Raw genomic sequence first — 17023 nt, 5'->3', positions numbered from 1 at the left:
AAGTACTGTAGTGCAATCTCTTTATCATGAAAGTTGAACTTACAAAAAAACGTGTTCAAAAATAAAACAATGTAAAACTTTAGAGACTACAAGTCCACTCAGTCCTATTTCTTGTTCAGCCAATTGCTGAGACAAACAAGTTTGTTTATATTTACGGGACATAATGCTGCCCGCTTCTTGTTCACGATGTTACTTGAAAGTGTGAACAGGTGTTTGTGTGGCACTGTTGTAGCTTGTGTTGCAAAATATTTACATGCCAGAGGCGCTAAAGATTCATATGTCCTTTCATGCTTCAACCACCATTCCTGGGGACATGTGTCCAAGCTGATGATGGGTTCTGCTTGATAACAATCCAAAGCAGAGCAGACTGACACATGTTCATTTTCATCATCTGAGTCAGATGCCATCAGCAGAAGGTTGATTTTCTTTTTTGGTGGTTCGGGTTCTGTAGTTTCTGTATCGGAGTGTTGCTCTTTTAAGACTTCTGAAAGCATGCTACATACCATCTCCATCTTAGATTTTGGAAGGCATTTCAGATTCTTAAATCTTGGGTCGAGTGCTGTAGCTATCTTTAGAAGTCTCACATTGATACCTTTGCATTTTGTCAAATCTACAGTGAAAGTCTTCTTAAAATGAACAATATGTGCTGAGTCATCATCTGAGACTGCTATAATGTGAAATATATGGCAGAATGCGAGTAAAACAGCAGGAGACATAATTCTCACCCAAGGACTTCCGTCAGAAATTTAATTAGCGCATTCTTTTTTTAATGAGCGTCATCAGCATGGAAGCATGTCCTCTGGAATGGTGGCCGAAGCATGAAACAGGATGTTAGGAATCATTAAAAAGGGGATAGAGAATAAGACAGAATATATTATTGCCCTTATATAAATCCATGGTACGCCCACATCTCGAATACTGTGTACAGATGTGGTCTCCTCACCTCAAAAAAGATATACTGCACTAGAAAAGGTTCAGAAAAGGGCAACTAAAATGATTAGGGGTTTGGAGAGGGTCCCATATGAGGAAAGATTAAAGAGGCTAGGACTCTTTAGCTTGGAAAAGAGGAGACTAAGGGGGGATATGATAGAGGTATATAAAATCATGAGTGGTGTGGAGAAAGTGGATAAGGAAAAGTTATTTACTTATTCCCATAATACAAGAACTAGGGGTCACCAAATGAAATTAATAGGCAGCAGGTTTAAAACAAATACTAGGAAGTTCTTCTTCACACAGCGCACAGTCAACTTGTGGAACTCCTTACCTGAGGAGGTTGTGAAGGTTAGGACTATGACAGCATTTAAAAGAGAACTGGATAAATTCATGGTGGTTAAGTCCATAAATGGCTAAGGAATGTGTCCCTAGCCTCTGTTCATCAGAGGATGGAGATGGATGGCAGGAGAGAGATCACTTGATCATGCCTGTTAGGTTCACTCCCTCTGGGGCACCTGACATTGGCCACTGTCGGTAGACAGATACTGGGCTAGATGGATCTTTGGTCTGACCCGGTACGGCCGTTCTTATGATGTTATGAAGGAGTATACAAATGTTTAGCATATTTGGCATGTAAATACCTTGCAACGCCGGCTACAAAAGTGCCATGCAGATACCTGTTCTCACTTTCTGGTGACGTAAATAAGTGGGCAGCAGCATCTCCCGTAAATGTAAACAAACTTGTTTGTCTTAGCTATTGGCTGAACAAGAAGTAGTACTGAGTGGACTTGTAGGCTCTAAAGTCTAAAGTTTTACATAACTGCACTCAAATAAAATGATGTAACAAAAAACTCTACAGTTGTAAGTTGCATTTTCACGACAAAGAGATTGCACTACAGTACTTGTATGAGACTCATTGAAAAAATACTATTTCTTGTATAATTTTTACAGTGCAAATATTTGTAAAGGTATATATTATTCCTTTGCTTCCCTCCCCGAACCCATATCTGCACAGGACTAGATCTAGTGTGGTGGGGGCTCTGGTGGCTTCCAGTTTATGCAGTGAATGGGGTAAGTGTCTGCAGGAAACAAAGCTTTCTCAGGGTCTGGTCCCAGACTGGAAAAAACTTCCAAGGAACTAAGGATTATTACAAATCTCCCCACCTTCTGCTCAGTGTCCTAGCCACACTTGGCCAGTTAGCTTTCTCTAACAAACACACAGCAGTATTTTTTAAAACCCCAAACTCTGTCAAAACACTCCACTATATGCACAGTTCTACTTTGGGGAGAGGATGAGAGAGAACGAGCTACACATGACCAATGTTAGTCATGTCACTTAATGCACAAGTGGTAGGTGCTCAGATACTATGGTGTTGAGGGTAGTATAAGACTATGCAACACAGCTGCATCACTGTTGCCATAGCACTTCGGTGTAGATGCTACCGATGCCTATGGGAAGGAGTCATCTGTTGGAATACGTAATTCACCTTCCCGTGAGGCGGTTGCTAGGTCCATGGAAGAATTAGTGTTGTCGATATAGCTACATCTCTCAGGAGTGTGGATTTTTCACAGACAGAGAGATGTAGCTATGCGAATGTAATTTCCTAGTGTAGACCAGGCCTAAGAATCTGCATAAAATAGTGTCAGAATCTTGGGACTAAGACGCTGGCCTGTGTCCAAGAACCAGGCACTGAAACAAAAATCTCCTGCCCCAGCCATGGAGCACAGGACTTGCCACAGTGGATCAGACTCAGGATTCAACTAGTCCAGTCTCCCATCTCTCAGCAGTCAGTACCAGGACTGTAGCCCTGAAATAGGAGGTTTTATCTCCCTTCCGAAACCTTTTTCTTTACATCAACGGATATTGTTACCATATACATTTCATTGCTCTTTGAGTCTTATAAGTTCTTAGTCTCAGAGACATCCTGTAGCAGTGAGTTCCTCAGTTAAATTACATGTGGTGAGAGAATATTTTCTTTTATAACTGAATTAGCCACCTTCCAATTTCATGGTATGTTCCTTTGTTGTTGTGAGAGAGGGAAATAGAAGCACCTCTACCTTCTCTAGGCCATTATTTTACATACTTTTATCATGTCCACTGTGATTTGTCTCCTTTCTAAAATAATTAGTCCCATTCCTCTCAATCTCCTTTCTTATAAAATTTTTTCCATACTGCTAATCGTGAGCTTGGGCAAGTTACTTTCCCAACTATTCCTCAGTTCATCAACAAGAACCAGTGGAACAATTTGTCAAGTGCCGTAGTAAATTCTCCATCACTTGAATTCTTTAAATCAAGATTGAATGTTGTTCTAAAAGACACACTAGTTCAACTGCAAGTTACTGGGCTGGATGCGGGAGTGCCTGGGTAAAGTTCTCTGATGTGTGCGCTACAGGAGGTCAGCCTATAGGAACATATTTCTCCTTTCTGGTCCTAAATTCTATGAATTTGTAGAGCGGGGAGTATGGCCCAGATCCTCAAAGGTATTTAGGTGCCCAACTCCCATTGATTTCAAGGGAAGTGTGGAGCCTTAACTTCCTTTGAGAATCTGGACCTCTACTGCCTCCCTGCAAGGGGACTCACGAGGATAAGTTGACTGTTGTCTGGGTGACTCATGGGAATCAAGGAAAAGCCAATAAATAAATTAGTAGAAACTCCTGGAAATAGGGGTTGTTGTCCCACTTCCCCTGCTAAGGAAGGGCAAAGACACTGCAGTCTGGGTCCAATCCCTGATTTGTCACCACTTTGAGAGGTCGGATGTTCCCCATTCAGACTGGAGAAGCTCATTCACGAATGTCTGTCCTATCAGCCATCACAGCTGCCCAGCCCACCTCCCTGCAGTTTTTCCTTTAGATTCCAGTCAAGAACAGATTTTACCAGCATGTGGGTCTACCCAAGTGTCACCACTAGGAGCTCTGAGGATCCTGCTGCAGGAAGCACTAGCTTCTCTTGTCCATATTTCTTGAACTTGCCATGTGACTGAGAGGTCTAGACTGGTCTCCCATACAGAGTTGGACACTTGCTATTGTCTGGTGAGCCTGCCCCCCCGCCCCTTTGTCCTCTTACCATCTCAGCAGCCTTCCTTGTGGGGCAGCCTCTGCTTGCAGGCATCATGAGCTTGGCGTCCTCTCTAATTAGCACTGTTCCTTGCTTCCCTTGCTGCTCAAAGTGACCCTGAGAATAGCTCTGATATTTCTATCCAGGTGGAACTCAGACTTTTTCTTCCTCCTGCTTTGCCCCCATTCCCCTGCAGTGAATTCCAGAGGGCTCTAGCAAACAGCTGGGGGCAGGGGGCTCCCCACTTGTTCCTTAGGGAGATTGTAAACAAGACTTCGGAATATCAAAAACCGGCAGATCATGATGATGGGGATTTCTCAAGCCTACGGGTTAGCATATAACAATAGGTCCACAGTGCTGTCATGGGCAGGAGCAACAGAGCCCAGGAGCGTAGGCACCTGGAGGCTTTTAGTAACACGGATTGCACTGTTTGGAACAGAGAAACTATTCTTTAAAGTGTACACAACAGCTATAATTTTATTATCTTTTAACTATAGCCCCTCCCAAATAAAAAGAAAAAGTTGTCCCTGCCCCTGGAGCAGCTTTGAGGAGATCTGCAGGGATGCCCCTGGGCACCTAGCATTATTGAACCCAGATCCTATCCTCATTAGATGCTGCTCTCCATTACTGGCTTGTGCGGGCTGCTGGGCTGCTCTCCCTCCCCTTAGTGCCAGTTTGAGGGAGCAGGATCGGTTGGCACTTCCATTCCCTGCTCACCAGCCCTTTATTGTGAATGTTCGTTCCCTACAAACCAAGAACATAAGTGATAACACAAAGCACCCTCTAAAAGGAATAAAGAATATAGGGTACTGCTGTGCTGCAGGTGGGAGGTATGATTCAAAGTGTGGATAGGCATACATATGGGGGTGTTACTTGAGCTACTGCAGTGGCTCTCAGCTCTTCCAACTACTGCACCCCTTTCAGGAGTCTGATTTGTCTCATGTACCCTCAAGTTTCACCTCACTTAAAAACTACTTGCTTACAAAAATGTCACAGCACACTATTACTGAAAAATGCTTACTTATTTTTACCATATTATAAAATAATTCAATTGGAATATAAATATTGTACTTACATTGCAATGTATAGTATATAGAGCAGTATAAACAAGTCACTGACTGAATGAAATTTTAGTTTGTTCTAACTTTGCTAGTGCTTTTTATGCAGCCTGTTGTAAAACTAGGCAAATATCTAAATGAGTTGCTGTACCCCCGGAAGACCACTGAGTATCCCCGGTGGAGAACCACTGAGCTATTGCCTAAAATAGTGTGGCCATGGCGGCATGGACGTTGGCTCAGGCCAGCTACCTAAGTATATACTTGGCTGTTCAAGTGGGATTGTTCTCTGAAAAGATCTGTTCAGTGTGCAGCAGCAGTCAAAAAAGCTAAGAGAATGTTAGGAACCACTAGGAAAGGGATAGATAAGACAGAAAATACAATGCCACTATATCAATCGGTAGTACGCCCGCACCTTGAATACTGCGTGCTGTTCTGGTTGCCCCGTCTCAAAAAAGTTAGAGTTGGGAAAAGTACAGAGAAGGGCAACAAAAATGATTAGGGGTATGGAACAGCATCCATAGGAAGGGAGATTAAAAAGACTGGGCCTGTTGGAAAAGAGAGGCCTAAGGGTGGAAATGATAGAAGTCTATAAAATCTAAAACCTGCAGAGAAAGTGAATAGGGACTTATAATTTATCCCTTCACATAACACAAGAACTAGGGGTCACCCAATGAAATGAATAGGCAGCAGGTTTAAAACAAACAAAAGGAAGTATTTCTTCACACATCACACAGTCAACCAGTGAAACTCATTGTCATGGGATACTGTGAAGGCCCAAAGTATAACTGGGTTCCAAAAAGAATTAGCCAAATTCATGGAAGATAGGTCCATCAATGGCTATTAGCCAGGATGGTCAGGGACACAACCCCAGCTCTGGATGTCCCTCAGCCTCTGAATGCCAGAAGTGGGGACGGGGGGAGGTGCACGCGGGAATGGATCACTTGATAATTGCCCAGCTCTATTCATTCCCTCTGAAACATCTGGCACTGGCCACTATCAGAGACAGGATACTGGGCTAGATGGACCATTGGTCTGATCCAGTCTGGCTAGAGTTGGAAATTCCCCACCACGTCCCATCTCTGGGGTCAGGGCAGGATCATTCACTCCTGTTTAGCTTTTCGATTGTTTGCTTTAGTCTAGTTCTAAACAGCTCAAGCGATAAGCTCCCACCTCTCCACTGATCACACACTTCTGATATTTCCAGCCTGTCGTCATGTCCCCTTTAGTTGTTGCTTAGCGAAGCCAGACAGATTTAGCTCTTCTAATCTCTCCTGGTGAGTCAATCTTTCTGGCCCCTGAGCTGTTTCCTGGCTCTTCTCTGAGCACCCTCCACTCCTTCAGTATCTCACCTGGTATCCAGAGCTGAATGGGGTATCCAGGTGAGGCCTCCCCAGAGCAGACAGAGAAAGACTCTCCCCTCCCTGTCCCAGGGCAGGAGGTGTGGGACTATGGGACCTGAAGCTGAGCACAGGATCCCTGTGGGGATGGGGGGTAGTGTCTCTCCAGAGCTGGAGAGAGAACGAGGCTGGTCCCTCCCTGCTCCCACAATCCCATTGGCTTTTCTAGCTGCTTTACCCCACTGCAAACTCTGCCCCATCTTGCTGCTGCCCCATCTTTGTCTGGTGGCTGCCTCTGTGGTCCAAGGATCTTCTTTCCATTGGGAATTGGGGGTTTGCTTTCTCCCTCGGGGGTGTATGTGCTGCCTGTATCCAGGTTGAATCTCACTCGGTTATTTCCTGCCATGATCTCTAGCCCCTCTTGGCCCTGTGTCGCTTTCACTTGCTGTAGAATTAGTTGCAGGGGAGGGAGGGTATTCCCCCCTACTTAGAGTATTAATGGCGATAGCTTAAGACTTACAGAGTTTAAGGCCAGAGGGCCCTTTAGAACATCTAGTGTAACCGTCTGTATATCACAGGCCACTGAATTTCACCCAATTATCGAGCCCTGTGACTTGTGTCTGACTGAAACATCTGTTCCAGATGTTCCAGAAAGTCATCCAGGATTGGGACACAGCAAGAGACAGAGAATCCACCATGTCCTTTCATAGTTTATTCTAGTAATTAATCATACTTAATTTTTAAACATTTGTGCCTAATGTCTAAGTTGAATTTGTCTGACTTCAGCTGCTGGTCATGGGTTGATTTTCTACCTTTCTCTGCTAGATTGAAGTGCCCTTTAGTATCTGGTATTTTCTCCCCATGATGGTACATATACATGGTAATCAACCCTTGCTCTCAGTCATTTTTGTAAAAAAGTCTCCATGTCAGGCATTTTCTCCAGCCCTTCAATCATTCTTGTGGCTCTATTCTGCAGCCTCTTCAATTTTTTAAAACATTTTTGCAAACCTGGATACCAGAATTGTACCAAGTATTCTCGTATTGGTCTCACTAGAGCCACACAGAGGGTAAAATCATCTCCCTACTCTCTACTCACTGTTTATACAGGATCACATTAGCCCTTTTTACTCCAGCATCCCACTGGGGGCTCATGCTCTATTGCTTGTCTACTATGACTCCTTAGTCCTTTGGAATCACTGCTTTCTAGGCTGTCATTCCCTACTCTGTAGGTGTGGCCTGCATTCCTGGTTTGCATTTAGCTATATTAAAAAACATTTTGTTTGAGTGGGCCCAGGTTACCAAGGCAGCCAGATCAGTTTGTATTGCTGCTCTGTCCTCATAGATTAGCAGAATTTAAGGCCAGAAAGGACTATTGGATCATGTAGTCTAATCTGTATATCACAAGGTCTTAAAGTTCGCTCGGTTATCACTATATGGAGCCCAATAACTTGTGTTTGGCTAAAGCATTATTTGCCACTCCTCTAATCTTTGACTCATCCACCCATTATAGCAGTAGTGAGTTAATATTTATTTGCACATTGTTGATAAATACGGTGAGTAGTATCAGACCAAGTATTGATCCCTGGGGAACGCCACTAGAAACACCCCCATTTGATAATTCCCCACTTATCTGTCATCTGATTTTTAATCCATTTGACCTCTGCTCTTGAGATTAGTATAACAAGACACTGACTGGAGGCTGCACCGGGTTCATTCCTGTTAGAACCAGAACTGGGAGCAGAAATACAGGAAAGCAAGAAAAGGGCAGAGGAAACAGAGAGAGCAGAGACAGAGACCTCATTTGCCTAGTGGCTTAGTGGGCTGTAAGCCTTCCGTGACTGATCACGCAACTTTCCAGAGGCCACGTCTCTCAAAGCACCATGGAACTTAAACAGATGGCAGCCATGAAGCAACATCAGTCCGTAAACTCCAGTTCTGCACACACTGCTCACATCATGCATTGAGCTGCGGCTGAAGCTGTGTGAAGTGGACTTTTTTAAGAACTCCAAGGTTCCTACGCCTTGCACCTTGGCTACCCCAGTCTTAGGCAGGCAAGATTCAGTGGTTCCCTTGCCATGACATGTCTCTGAGAAGCACCTAGCAGGGACCATGCCAGAAACAGGCTACCAGAGAAGATGGCCCAATCTGCTCTGGCCTCCCACCTTGGTGCAGTCTCTGGGGATGGCCCCAGCTGTGTGTGCTCTTAGAGCTTGATGCCTCTGCAGCAGCCTTTCTCTGCTCTAGACTTTGTTTCCAGAGAAATGACATCTGGAGGGCAGCGAATTTCTTCCCATTTCCTTCCTCCCACACCAGCACCCTTCTCTCCCCAGGGGCTCTCTGTGCATTTCCATCACCACTGCCCAGTGGGCTCTCCTCATCTGGCTCCTTGGGCCTGTGGCACTCAGTGAGCCCCAGGAGCACCTCCTTCTTTCCCTGTCACTGAGGGAGTGCGAGCCGAACACCTCCTCACACAGCACTTTCTGCTGGCCCTGGATTTAGGCATAGCCAGCTGAGGCCCAGACACAGTACAGACTGCTCTCAGGGCTAGAGAGAGTGCTAAGCAGGGGGGATAGGGGGAGTGGGAGAGCTGAGAAGGAAGGAGGCTGTTGAATGCCCCAGTCGGAATCCTGAGTCTGCCTGTCTCTGAGGAGAGAAGAGGAGGCAGCTGCCCCATCCTGTTTGCAGCCAGTAGGGCAAGGGGGGTAATTTGATCAGGGATATGCATTGGTGTTGCTCTGTGTGTGGGAGCCAAGTGCAGGCCATGTTAGAGTCAGGAGAGGCCCTTAATTTCGCAGCACCTGCATAGAATTGGACCCCAAAGGAAAGGAGACCAAGATTGGGAGGTGGTACTGACACCATCCCTGGATCCTGTCACTCGCCATTTGGCTCAATTCTACCCCTTGCCAACCCCCCAGCTCCTGTTCAGTCACCCCTGACTTCCCCAAGTCCTCCCCAACTTCTGCTCAGTCCCTCCATACCACCCCGAGTCTCCTGCCACATCCACTGCTTTTCAGTTTGCTGTGGTGTTGGCCTCAGTGTCTGATATGTTTGGGGCTTGTGCTAAAGGTTAGGGACAGATCCATGGAGAAGGGGCTGATTGGTGCCGTGGCTTTGGGCACTAACAACCAGATGTGGCCGCCATCCCATCCTCCATCAGCCCTTCTGCTTTGCACAAATACATGAGCAGCCATGCACACACACAAACAAAACTCGCAGTTGTATTCATGTGTGCTGGTGTGCATGCCAGCTTGCATGCGCTCTTGTACATGCCACCCTCCTTACTCCCCAAGCTGTTTTTATGGCATCCGCTCTGCATTGAGCTGTGATCTGTTTCCATTTTGCTTGCAGCTGACCCTGACTATCCTGCGGCAGACAGGGGGGCTGGGCATCAGCATCGCAGGGGGCAAAGGGTCCACTCCCTACAAGGGTGATGACGAGGTAAGGAGCTGGGCTGCCCAAGCGGGGAAGTGCCTGCCTGCTCTAGGGCAGGATCTGTCTATCTAGAAGTGAGGTGGGCCCCATCATGGCAGTTCCTGACCCCTGTGTGTGCTGGGCCTGCTCTGTGGATGTGTTGGGGGCACATAGGGCAAGGCAGGGCTCGCCTTAGCCCCTCTTGAAAGCAGAAGTCTGGTAAGGCTGAGCAAGGGGGAAGGTGTCATCTCTGGAGCGTGGGTTCTGGGCTGAACCACCAGCACTTCCCTGTGGTCACAATGTAGTAACCAGAGACAGCACCACTCCTCCTAGGCCTGGGCATTCCCCTCCCAATAACATACATCACCAGGAGGGGGAATTCCTCCTTCTCTGCTTCCCCAGTAACATCAGCTTCTGGGGCGAAGGGCCTGCTCTCCTCTTGCTAACATGACGCTTTGATTCCAGGGCATCTTTATTTCCCGTGTGTCAGAGGAGGGCCCTGCAGCCCGAGCAGGAGTCCGTGTTGGGGACAAGCTCCTGGAGGTAAGAGCCCAGCTTCTGTGAAATGGCAAGGTATAGTGCTGGGGGGTGCTGATTGTGGGCTGCAGGCGTGGCTCCGATATCTAATTATGAAGATGATTATTTATTTGTATTGCTGTCATGCCTAGGACTCCTAGTCAGGGATTAGGGCCCCATTGTGCTAGGAGCTGTACAAACACAGAACAAAACTTCCCTGCCCCAGTGAGCTTCCAGTTGAACTAATATCATTAACCTTAATCATATCGTACCTTAACGACTGAGACTGCTGCTGCACTGATCTCTCCAGCACTGAGACAACCCCACGCCCCAAGTGGGCAGAGAGCCCCTGTTCCCTGTCTGCCTTGCTGCCCCACTGGCTGATCAGTTGGCCTTTGAGCACGGAGTCACTTTCTGCTTCCTTGCCCTCTTCCCTGAATATGGGAAGAGGAGTCCGGCACAAGACTAGCTCATCCCCAGAGACCCTGAAACCACTGCCTAGCATGCTGACAAAAAGTGACTCCTTGTTTTCTTGTACTCCACCTTTGGTCTGTATCCCCCTGTTGTTTCTAGTTTTAGGCTGAGGGTATGACTATACTGAAATCACAATTCAGGAAGCGATTACAGCTTATGGAAACATATCCAAGCTACGTTTAATGTAGCTTGCCTGGGTACTGGAGCAGTGAAGATGCGGCAGTGCACATGGCAGTGTGGGCTGTACAAGCCCATCCAGACCTGTGGGTAATTACTTGTGGGGCTAGCCCACGCTCAAGTGCACATTCCACAGCTTTGCTGCTCCAGTGTCCACACTAGCTAGATGAACCCTAACTCAGGTGTGTTTACAGGAGCTGCAGTCACTAGACATACTCTTACATTAGAAGCTCTCTGGGGCAGGGACTGTCTTTTTGTTCTGTGTTTGTACCTAGCACAGTAGGGTCCTGGTCCATCTCGGGGACTCCGAGGGCCTCTGATAGTAAATAATAATAAGACCCACTACCCCTCCCTCCTAAAAAAATCTTTAAAAACTGTTGAGTCCTGCAGGATTCAATTCCCATGAGTTGCCAGCTTCTGAAGCATGGACGGGCCAGTGCAGGGAGCAAATGGTACATCACTGAATTGGGAGGAATGGCAATCAGCATTCAGGCCAGAGAAATAACACAAGGGGTCTGTAACAAGAGCTCAGCTCCCTATTCATGCCACTCCTTATGGTCCCCACATGTTTCCTGTCCTCCTGAGTGCAGCCAGCAACGTGGTAGCATTTATGGGAATGGGTATCATTCTGCTTACACAGTCCAGTCTTGCTCACTACCCACCATGGGCACTGAATGAAGCAGGGATTGTGTAGAAAAAAATACTGTGAGATCATGGAATTAAAGACTGGATCATGCTGCTGTCACAGGGGCAAGCTTAATTCTGGAATTTCCTAATTTATCAGTGCCTGGTTTTTCAACCTTAATAGCATTATTTAAGTTAATCGTTCCATAGATTTGAAGGCTGGACTAGTCTGACCTCCAGTATGACACAGGCCATTAAATTTCACCCAGTTGTTCCTGTATTGAGCCAAGTACTTTTGTTTGGCTAAAGCATCTTTGAGAATGGCATTGTGTCTGGGTCTGGAGACATCCAGAGATGGAGAGCCACCGGGGCAGGGAAATTCCATCATATTTAACTCTTTGATAGACAGAACGCCACACAGGGCATGTCTACTCTGCACAGTCAGCCTGGGTGTTGGCACGCAGGTTCGAGCTCTCGGGTTAGCCTGGCCCACGTATGAGGACTCCCACAGCAAAGCCCTACCCACATTACTGTGTCTTCACTGTTTCTGCACTCTCCTGTATGTGTTGGGGGACACGCCCATGGGTTTTTGTGCTGAGATGCTCTAGGATTCTTTCCCAGTCAGTTGTGGAAGAGCTTGTCTGTTCCTTGGGAGAACTTGTGGGAAGGGCATTGGAGGCCTATCAGCGCTCAAGTGAACTTGCCTGCAGCCTCACTGCAAAGTGCGTGAGTTCCAGTTTGGGCTTTAACCCAGATGCTCAGCCATTCAAGCAAGAACTGGTTCAAAGAAGCATGTTTGAGAGTTTAGTGTGTGGATGGTAAGGGGGTTTGGACACAAACCTGTTGGACCACAGACTAGGAATACAGTGCAGACATACCCATAGGCTTAGAACTCCTGAGTTCTGTTTCTTGTGCTGGAAGGGGAGTGTAGTAAGAACATAAGAACATAAGAACGGCCGTACTGGGTCAGACCAAATGTCCATCTGGCCCAGTATCTGTCTACTGACAGTGGCCAATGTCAGGTGCCCCAGAGGGAGTGAACCAACAGGCAATGATCAAGTGATCTCTCTCCTGCCATCCATCTCCATCCTCTGATGAACAGAGGCTAGGGACACCATTCTTACCCATCCTGGCTAATAGCCATTTATGGACTTAGCCACCATGAATTTATCCAGTTCCCTTTTAAACATTGTTATAGTCCTAGCCTTCACAACCTCCTCAGGTAAGGAGTTCCACAAGTTGACTGTGCGCTGTGTGAAGAAGAACTTCCTTTTATTTGTTTTAAACCTGCTGCCTATTAATTTCATTTGGTGACCCCTAGTTCTTGTATTCTGGGAATAAGTAAATAACTTTTCCTTATCCACTTTCTCCACATCACTCATGATTTTATATACCTCTATCATATCCCCCCTTAGTCTTCTCTTTTCCAAGCTGAAGAGTCCTAGCCTCTTTAATCTTTCCTCGTATGGGACCCTCTCCAAACCCCTAATCATTTTAGTTGCCCTTTTCTGAACCTTTTCTAGTGCTAGAATATCTTTTTTGAGGTGAGGAGACCACATCTGTACACAGTATTCGAGATGTGGGCGTACCATGGATTTATATAAGGGCAATACTATATTCTCAGTCTTATTCTCTATCCCCTTTTTAATGATTCCTAACATCCTGTTTGCTTTTTTGACCGCCTCTGCACACTGCGTGGACATCTTCAGAGAACTATCCACGATGAATCCAAGATCTTTTTCCTGACTCGTTGTAGCTAAATTAGCCCCCATCATATTGTATGTATAGTTGGGGTTATTTTTTCCAATGTGCATTACTTTACATTTATCCACATTAAATTTCATTTGCCATTTTGTTGCCCAATCACTTAGTTTTGTGAGATCTTTTTGAAGTTCTTCACAATCTGCTTTGGTCTTAACTGTCTTGAGTATTTTAGTATCATCTGCAAACTTTGCCACCTCACTGTTTATCCCTTTCTCCAGATCATTTATGAATAATTTGAATAGGATTGGTCCTAGGACTGACCCTTGGGGAACACCACTAGTTACCCCTCTCCATTCTGAGAATTTACCATTAATTCCTACCCTTTGTTCCCTGTCTTTTAACTGGTTCTCAATCCATGAAAGGACCTTACCTTTTATCCCATGACAGCTTAATTTACGTAAAAGCCTTTGGTGAGGGACCTTGTCAAAGGCTTTCTGGAAATCTAAGTACACTATAGAATCCTGTGGCACCTTATAGACTAACAGATGTTTTTGCAGCATGAGCTTTCGTGGGTGAATACCCACTTCTTCGGATGCAAGATGACTTGCATCCGAAGAAGTGGGTATTCACCCACGAAAGCTCATGCTGCAAAAACATCTGTTAGTCTATAAGGTGCCACAGGATTCTTTGCTGCTTCTACAGAACCAGACTAACACGGCTACCCCTCTGATACTAAGTACACTATGTCCTCCGGATCCCCCTTGTCCACATGTCTGTTGACCCCTGCAAAGAACTCTAATAGATTAGTAAGACACGATTTCCCTTTACAGAAACCATGTTGACTATTGCTCAACAGTTTATGTTTTTCTATGTGTCTGACAATTTTATTCTTAACTATTGTTTCAACTAATTTGCCCGGTACCGACGTTAGACTTACCGGTCTGTAATTGCCGGGATCACCCCTAGAGCCCTTTTTAAATATTGGCGTTACATTAGCTAACTTCCAGTCATTGGGTACTGAAGCCGATTTAAAGGACAGGTTACAAACCTTAGTTAATACTTCCGCAACTTCACATTTGAGTTCTTTCAGAACTCTTGGGTGAATGCCATCTGGTCCCGGTGATTTGTTAATGTTGAGTTTATCAATTAATTCCAAAACCTCCTCTAGTGACACTTCAATCTGTGACAGTTCCTCAGATTTGTCACCTACAAAAGCCAGCTCAGGTTTGGGAATCTCCCTAACATCCTCAGCCGTGAAGACTGAAGCAAAGAATCCATTTAGTTTCTCCTCCACTAGTTACCCCTCTCCATTCTGAGAATTTACCATTAATTCCTACCCTTTGTTCCCTGTCCTTTAACCAGTTCTCAATCCATGAAAGGACCTTTCCTTTTATCCCATGACAGCTTAATTTACGTAAGAGCCTTTGGTGAGGGACCTTGTCAAAGTCTTTTTGGAAATCTAAGTACACTATGTCCACCGGATCCCCCTTGTCCACATGTTTGTTGACCCCTTCAAAGAACTCTAATAGATTAGTAAGACACGATTTCCCTTTACAGAAACCATGTTGACTATTGCTCAAGAGTTTATGTTTTTCTATGTGTCTGACAATTTTATTCTTTACTATTGTTTCAACTAATTTGCCCGGTACCGACGTTAGACTTACCGGTCTGTAATTGCCGGGATCACCCCTAGAACCCTTTTTAAATATTGGCGTTACATTAGCTAACTTCCAGTCATTGGGTACCGAAGCCGATTTAAAGGACAGGTTACAAACCTTAGTTAATAGTTCAGCAACTTCACATTTGAGTTCTTTCAGAACTCTTGGGTGAATGCCATCTGGTCCCGGTGACTTGTTAATGTTGAGTTTATCAATTAATTCCAAAACCTCCTCTAGTGACACTTCAATCTGTGACAGTTCCTCAGATTTGTCACCTACAAAAACCAGCTCAGGTTTGGGAATCTCCCTAACATCCTCAGCTGTGAAGACTGAAGCAAAGAATCCATTTAGTTTCTCCTCAATGACTTCATCGTCTTTAAGCGCTCCTTTTGTATTTTGATCGTCAAGGGGCCCCACTGGTTGTTTAGCAGGCTTCCTGCTTCTGATGTACTTAAAAAATATTTTATTACCACCTTTGGAGTTTTTGGCTATCCGTTCTTCAAACTTCTCTTTGGCTTTTCTTATTACACTCTTGCACTTGAGTTGGCAGTGTTTGTGCTCCTTTCTATTTGCCTCACTAGGATTTGACTTCCACTTTTTAAAGGAAGTCTTTTTATCTCTCACTGCTTCTTTTACATGGTTGTTAAGCCACGGTGGCTCTTTTTTAGTTCTTTTACTGTTTTTCTTAATTTGGGGTATACATTGAAGTTGGGCCTCTATTATGGTGTCTTTAAAAAAGGCCCACGCAACTTGCAGGGATTTCACTTTAGTCACTGTACCTTTTAACTTTTGTTTAACTAACCCCCTCATTTTTGTATAGTTCCCCCTTTTGAAATTAAATGCCACAGTGTTGGGCTGTTGAGGTGTTCTTCCCACCACAGGGATGTTGAATGCTATTGTATTATGGTCACTATTTCCAAGCGGTCCTGCTATAGTTACCTCTTGGACCAGCTCCTGCGCTCCACTCAGGATTAAATCTAGAGTCGCCTCTCCCCTTGTGGGTTCCCGTACCAGCTGCTCCATGAAGCAGTCATTTAAAGTATCGAGAAATTTTATCTCTGCATTTCGTCCTGAAGTGAAATGTTCCCAGTCAATATGGGGATAATTGAAATCCTCCACTATTATTGGGTTCTTAATTTTGATAGCCTCTCTAATTTCCCTTAGCATTTCATCGTCACTATTACTGTCCTGGTCAGGTGGTCGATAATAGATCCCATATGTTATATTTTTATTAGAGCATGAAATTTCTATCCATAGAGATTCTATGGAACATGTGGATTCGCTTAAGATTTTTACTTCATTTGAATCTACATTTTCTTTCACATATAGTGCCACTCCTCCCCCTGCACGACCTGTTCTGTCCTTCCGATATATTTTGTACCCCAGAATGATTGTGTCCCATTGATTGCTCTCAGTCCACCAGGTTTCTGTGATGCTTATTATATCAATATCCTCCTTTATCACAAGGCACTCTAGTTCACCCATCTTATTATTTAGACTTCTGGCATTTGTGGACAAGCACTTTAAAAACTTGTCCCTGTTTATTTGTCTGCTCTTTTCTGATGTGCCAGATTCTTTTTTATGTGACTGTTTATCATCTGATCCGGCCCTTACATTATATTCTTCCGTCCTCTGCTCCTGACTGTAACCTGGAGATTCTCTATTATCAGACTCTCCCCTAAGAGAAGTCTGTGTCCGATCCACATGCTCCTCTGCAGCAGTCGGCTTTCCGCCATCTCCTAGTTTAAAAACTGCTCTACAATCTTTTTAAAGTTTAGTGCCAGCAGTCTGGTTCCACTTTGGTTTAGGTGGTTTAGGTGGAGCCCATCTCCTCCCATCCCAGAAGTTTCCCCAGTTCCTAATGAACATGAACCCCTCCTCTCTACACCATCGTCTCATCCACGCGTTGAGACTCTGAAGCTCTGCCTGCCTATCCGGCCCTGCGCGTGGAACTGGGAGCATTTCTGAGAATGCCACCACAGAGGTCCTGGATTTCAGTCTCTTCCCTAGCAGCCTAAATTTGGCTTCCAGGACATCTCTCCTATGTCATTGGTACCTACATGTACCACGACCACC

General features: G+C 45.3%; 1 protein-coding gene across 19 annotated transcripts in view; it reads left to right on the top strand.

The window, feature by feature from the left end:
* The window catches only part of SCRIB (scribble planar cell polarity protein), a 222903-nt gene that overhangs the window by 77686 nt on the left and 128194 nt on the right, over positions 1-17023 (top strand). For 18 of the 19 annotated variants that reach the window (XM_045003401.1, XM_045003396.1, XM_045003385.1 and 15 more), the window contains 2 exons: positions 9732-9821; positions 10260-10337. In XM_045003401.1, the coding sequence (XP_044859336.1) occupies positions 9732-9821; positions 10260-10337 (168 nt within the window). The remainder of the gene's footprint in view (positions 1-9731; positions 9822-10259; positions 10338-17023) is intronic. The other variant, XM_045003390.1, reaches the window with a different exon arrangement.

The sequence above is a fragment of the Mauremys mutica genome, chromosome 2 (genome assembly GCF_020497125.1).
Source record: "Mauremys mutica isolate MM-2020 ecotype Southern chromosome 2, ASM2049712v1, whole genome shotgun sequence".
Lineage (NCBI taxonomy): Eukaryota > Metazoa > Chordata > Testudines > Geoemydidae > Mauremys > Mauremys mutica.
This window is presented reverse-complemented; position numbering and strand designations above follow the sequence as displayed.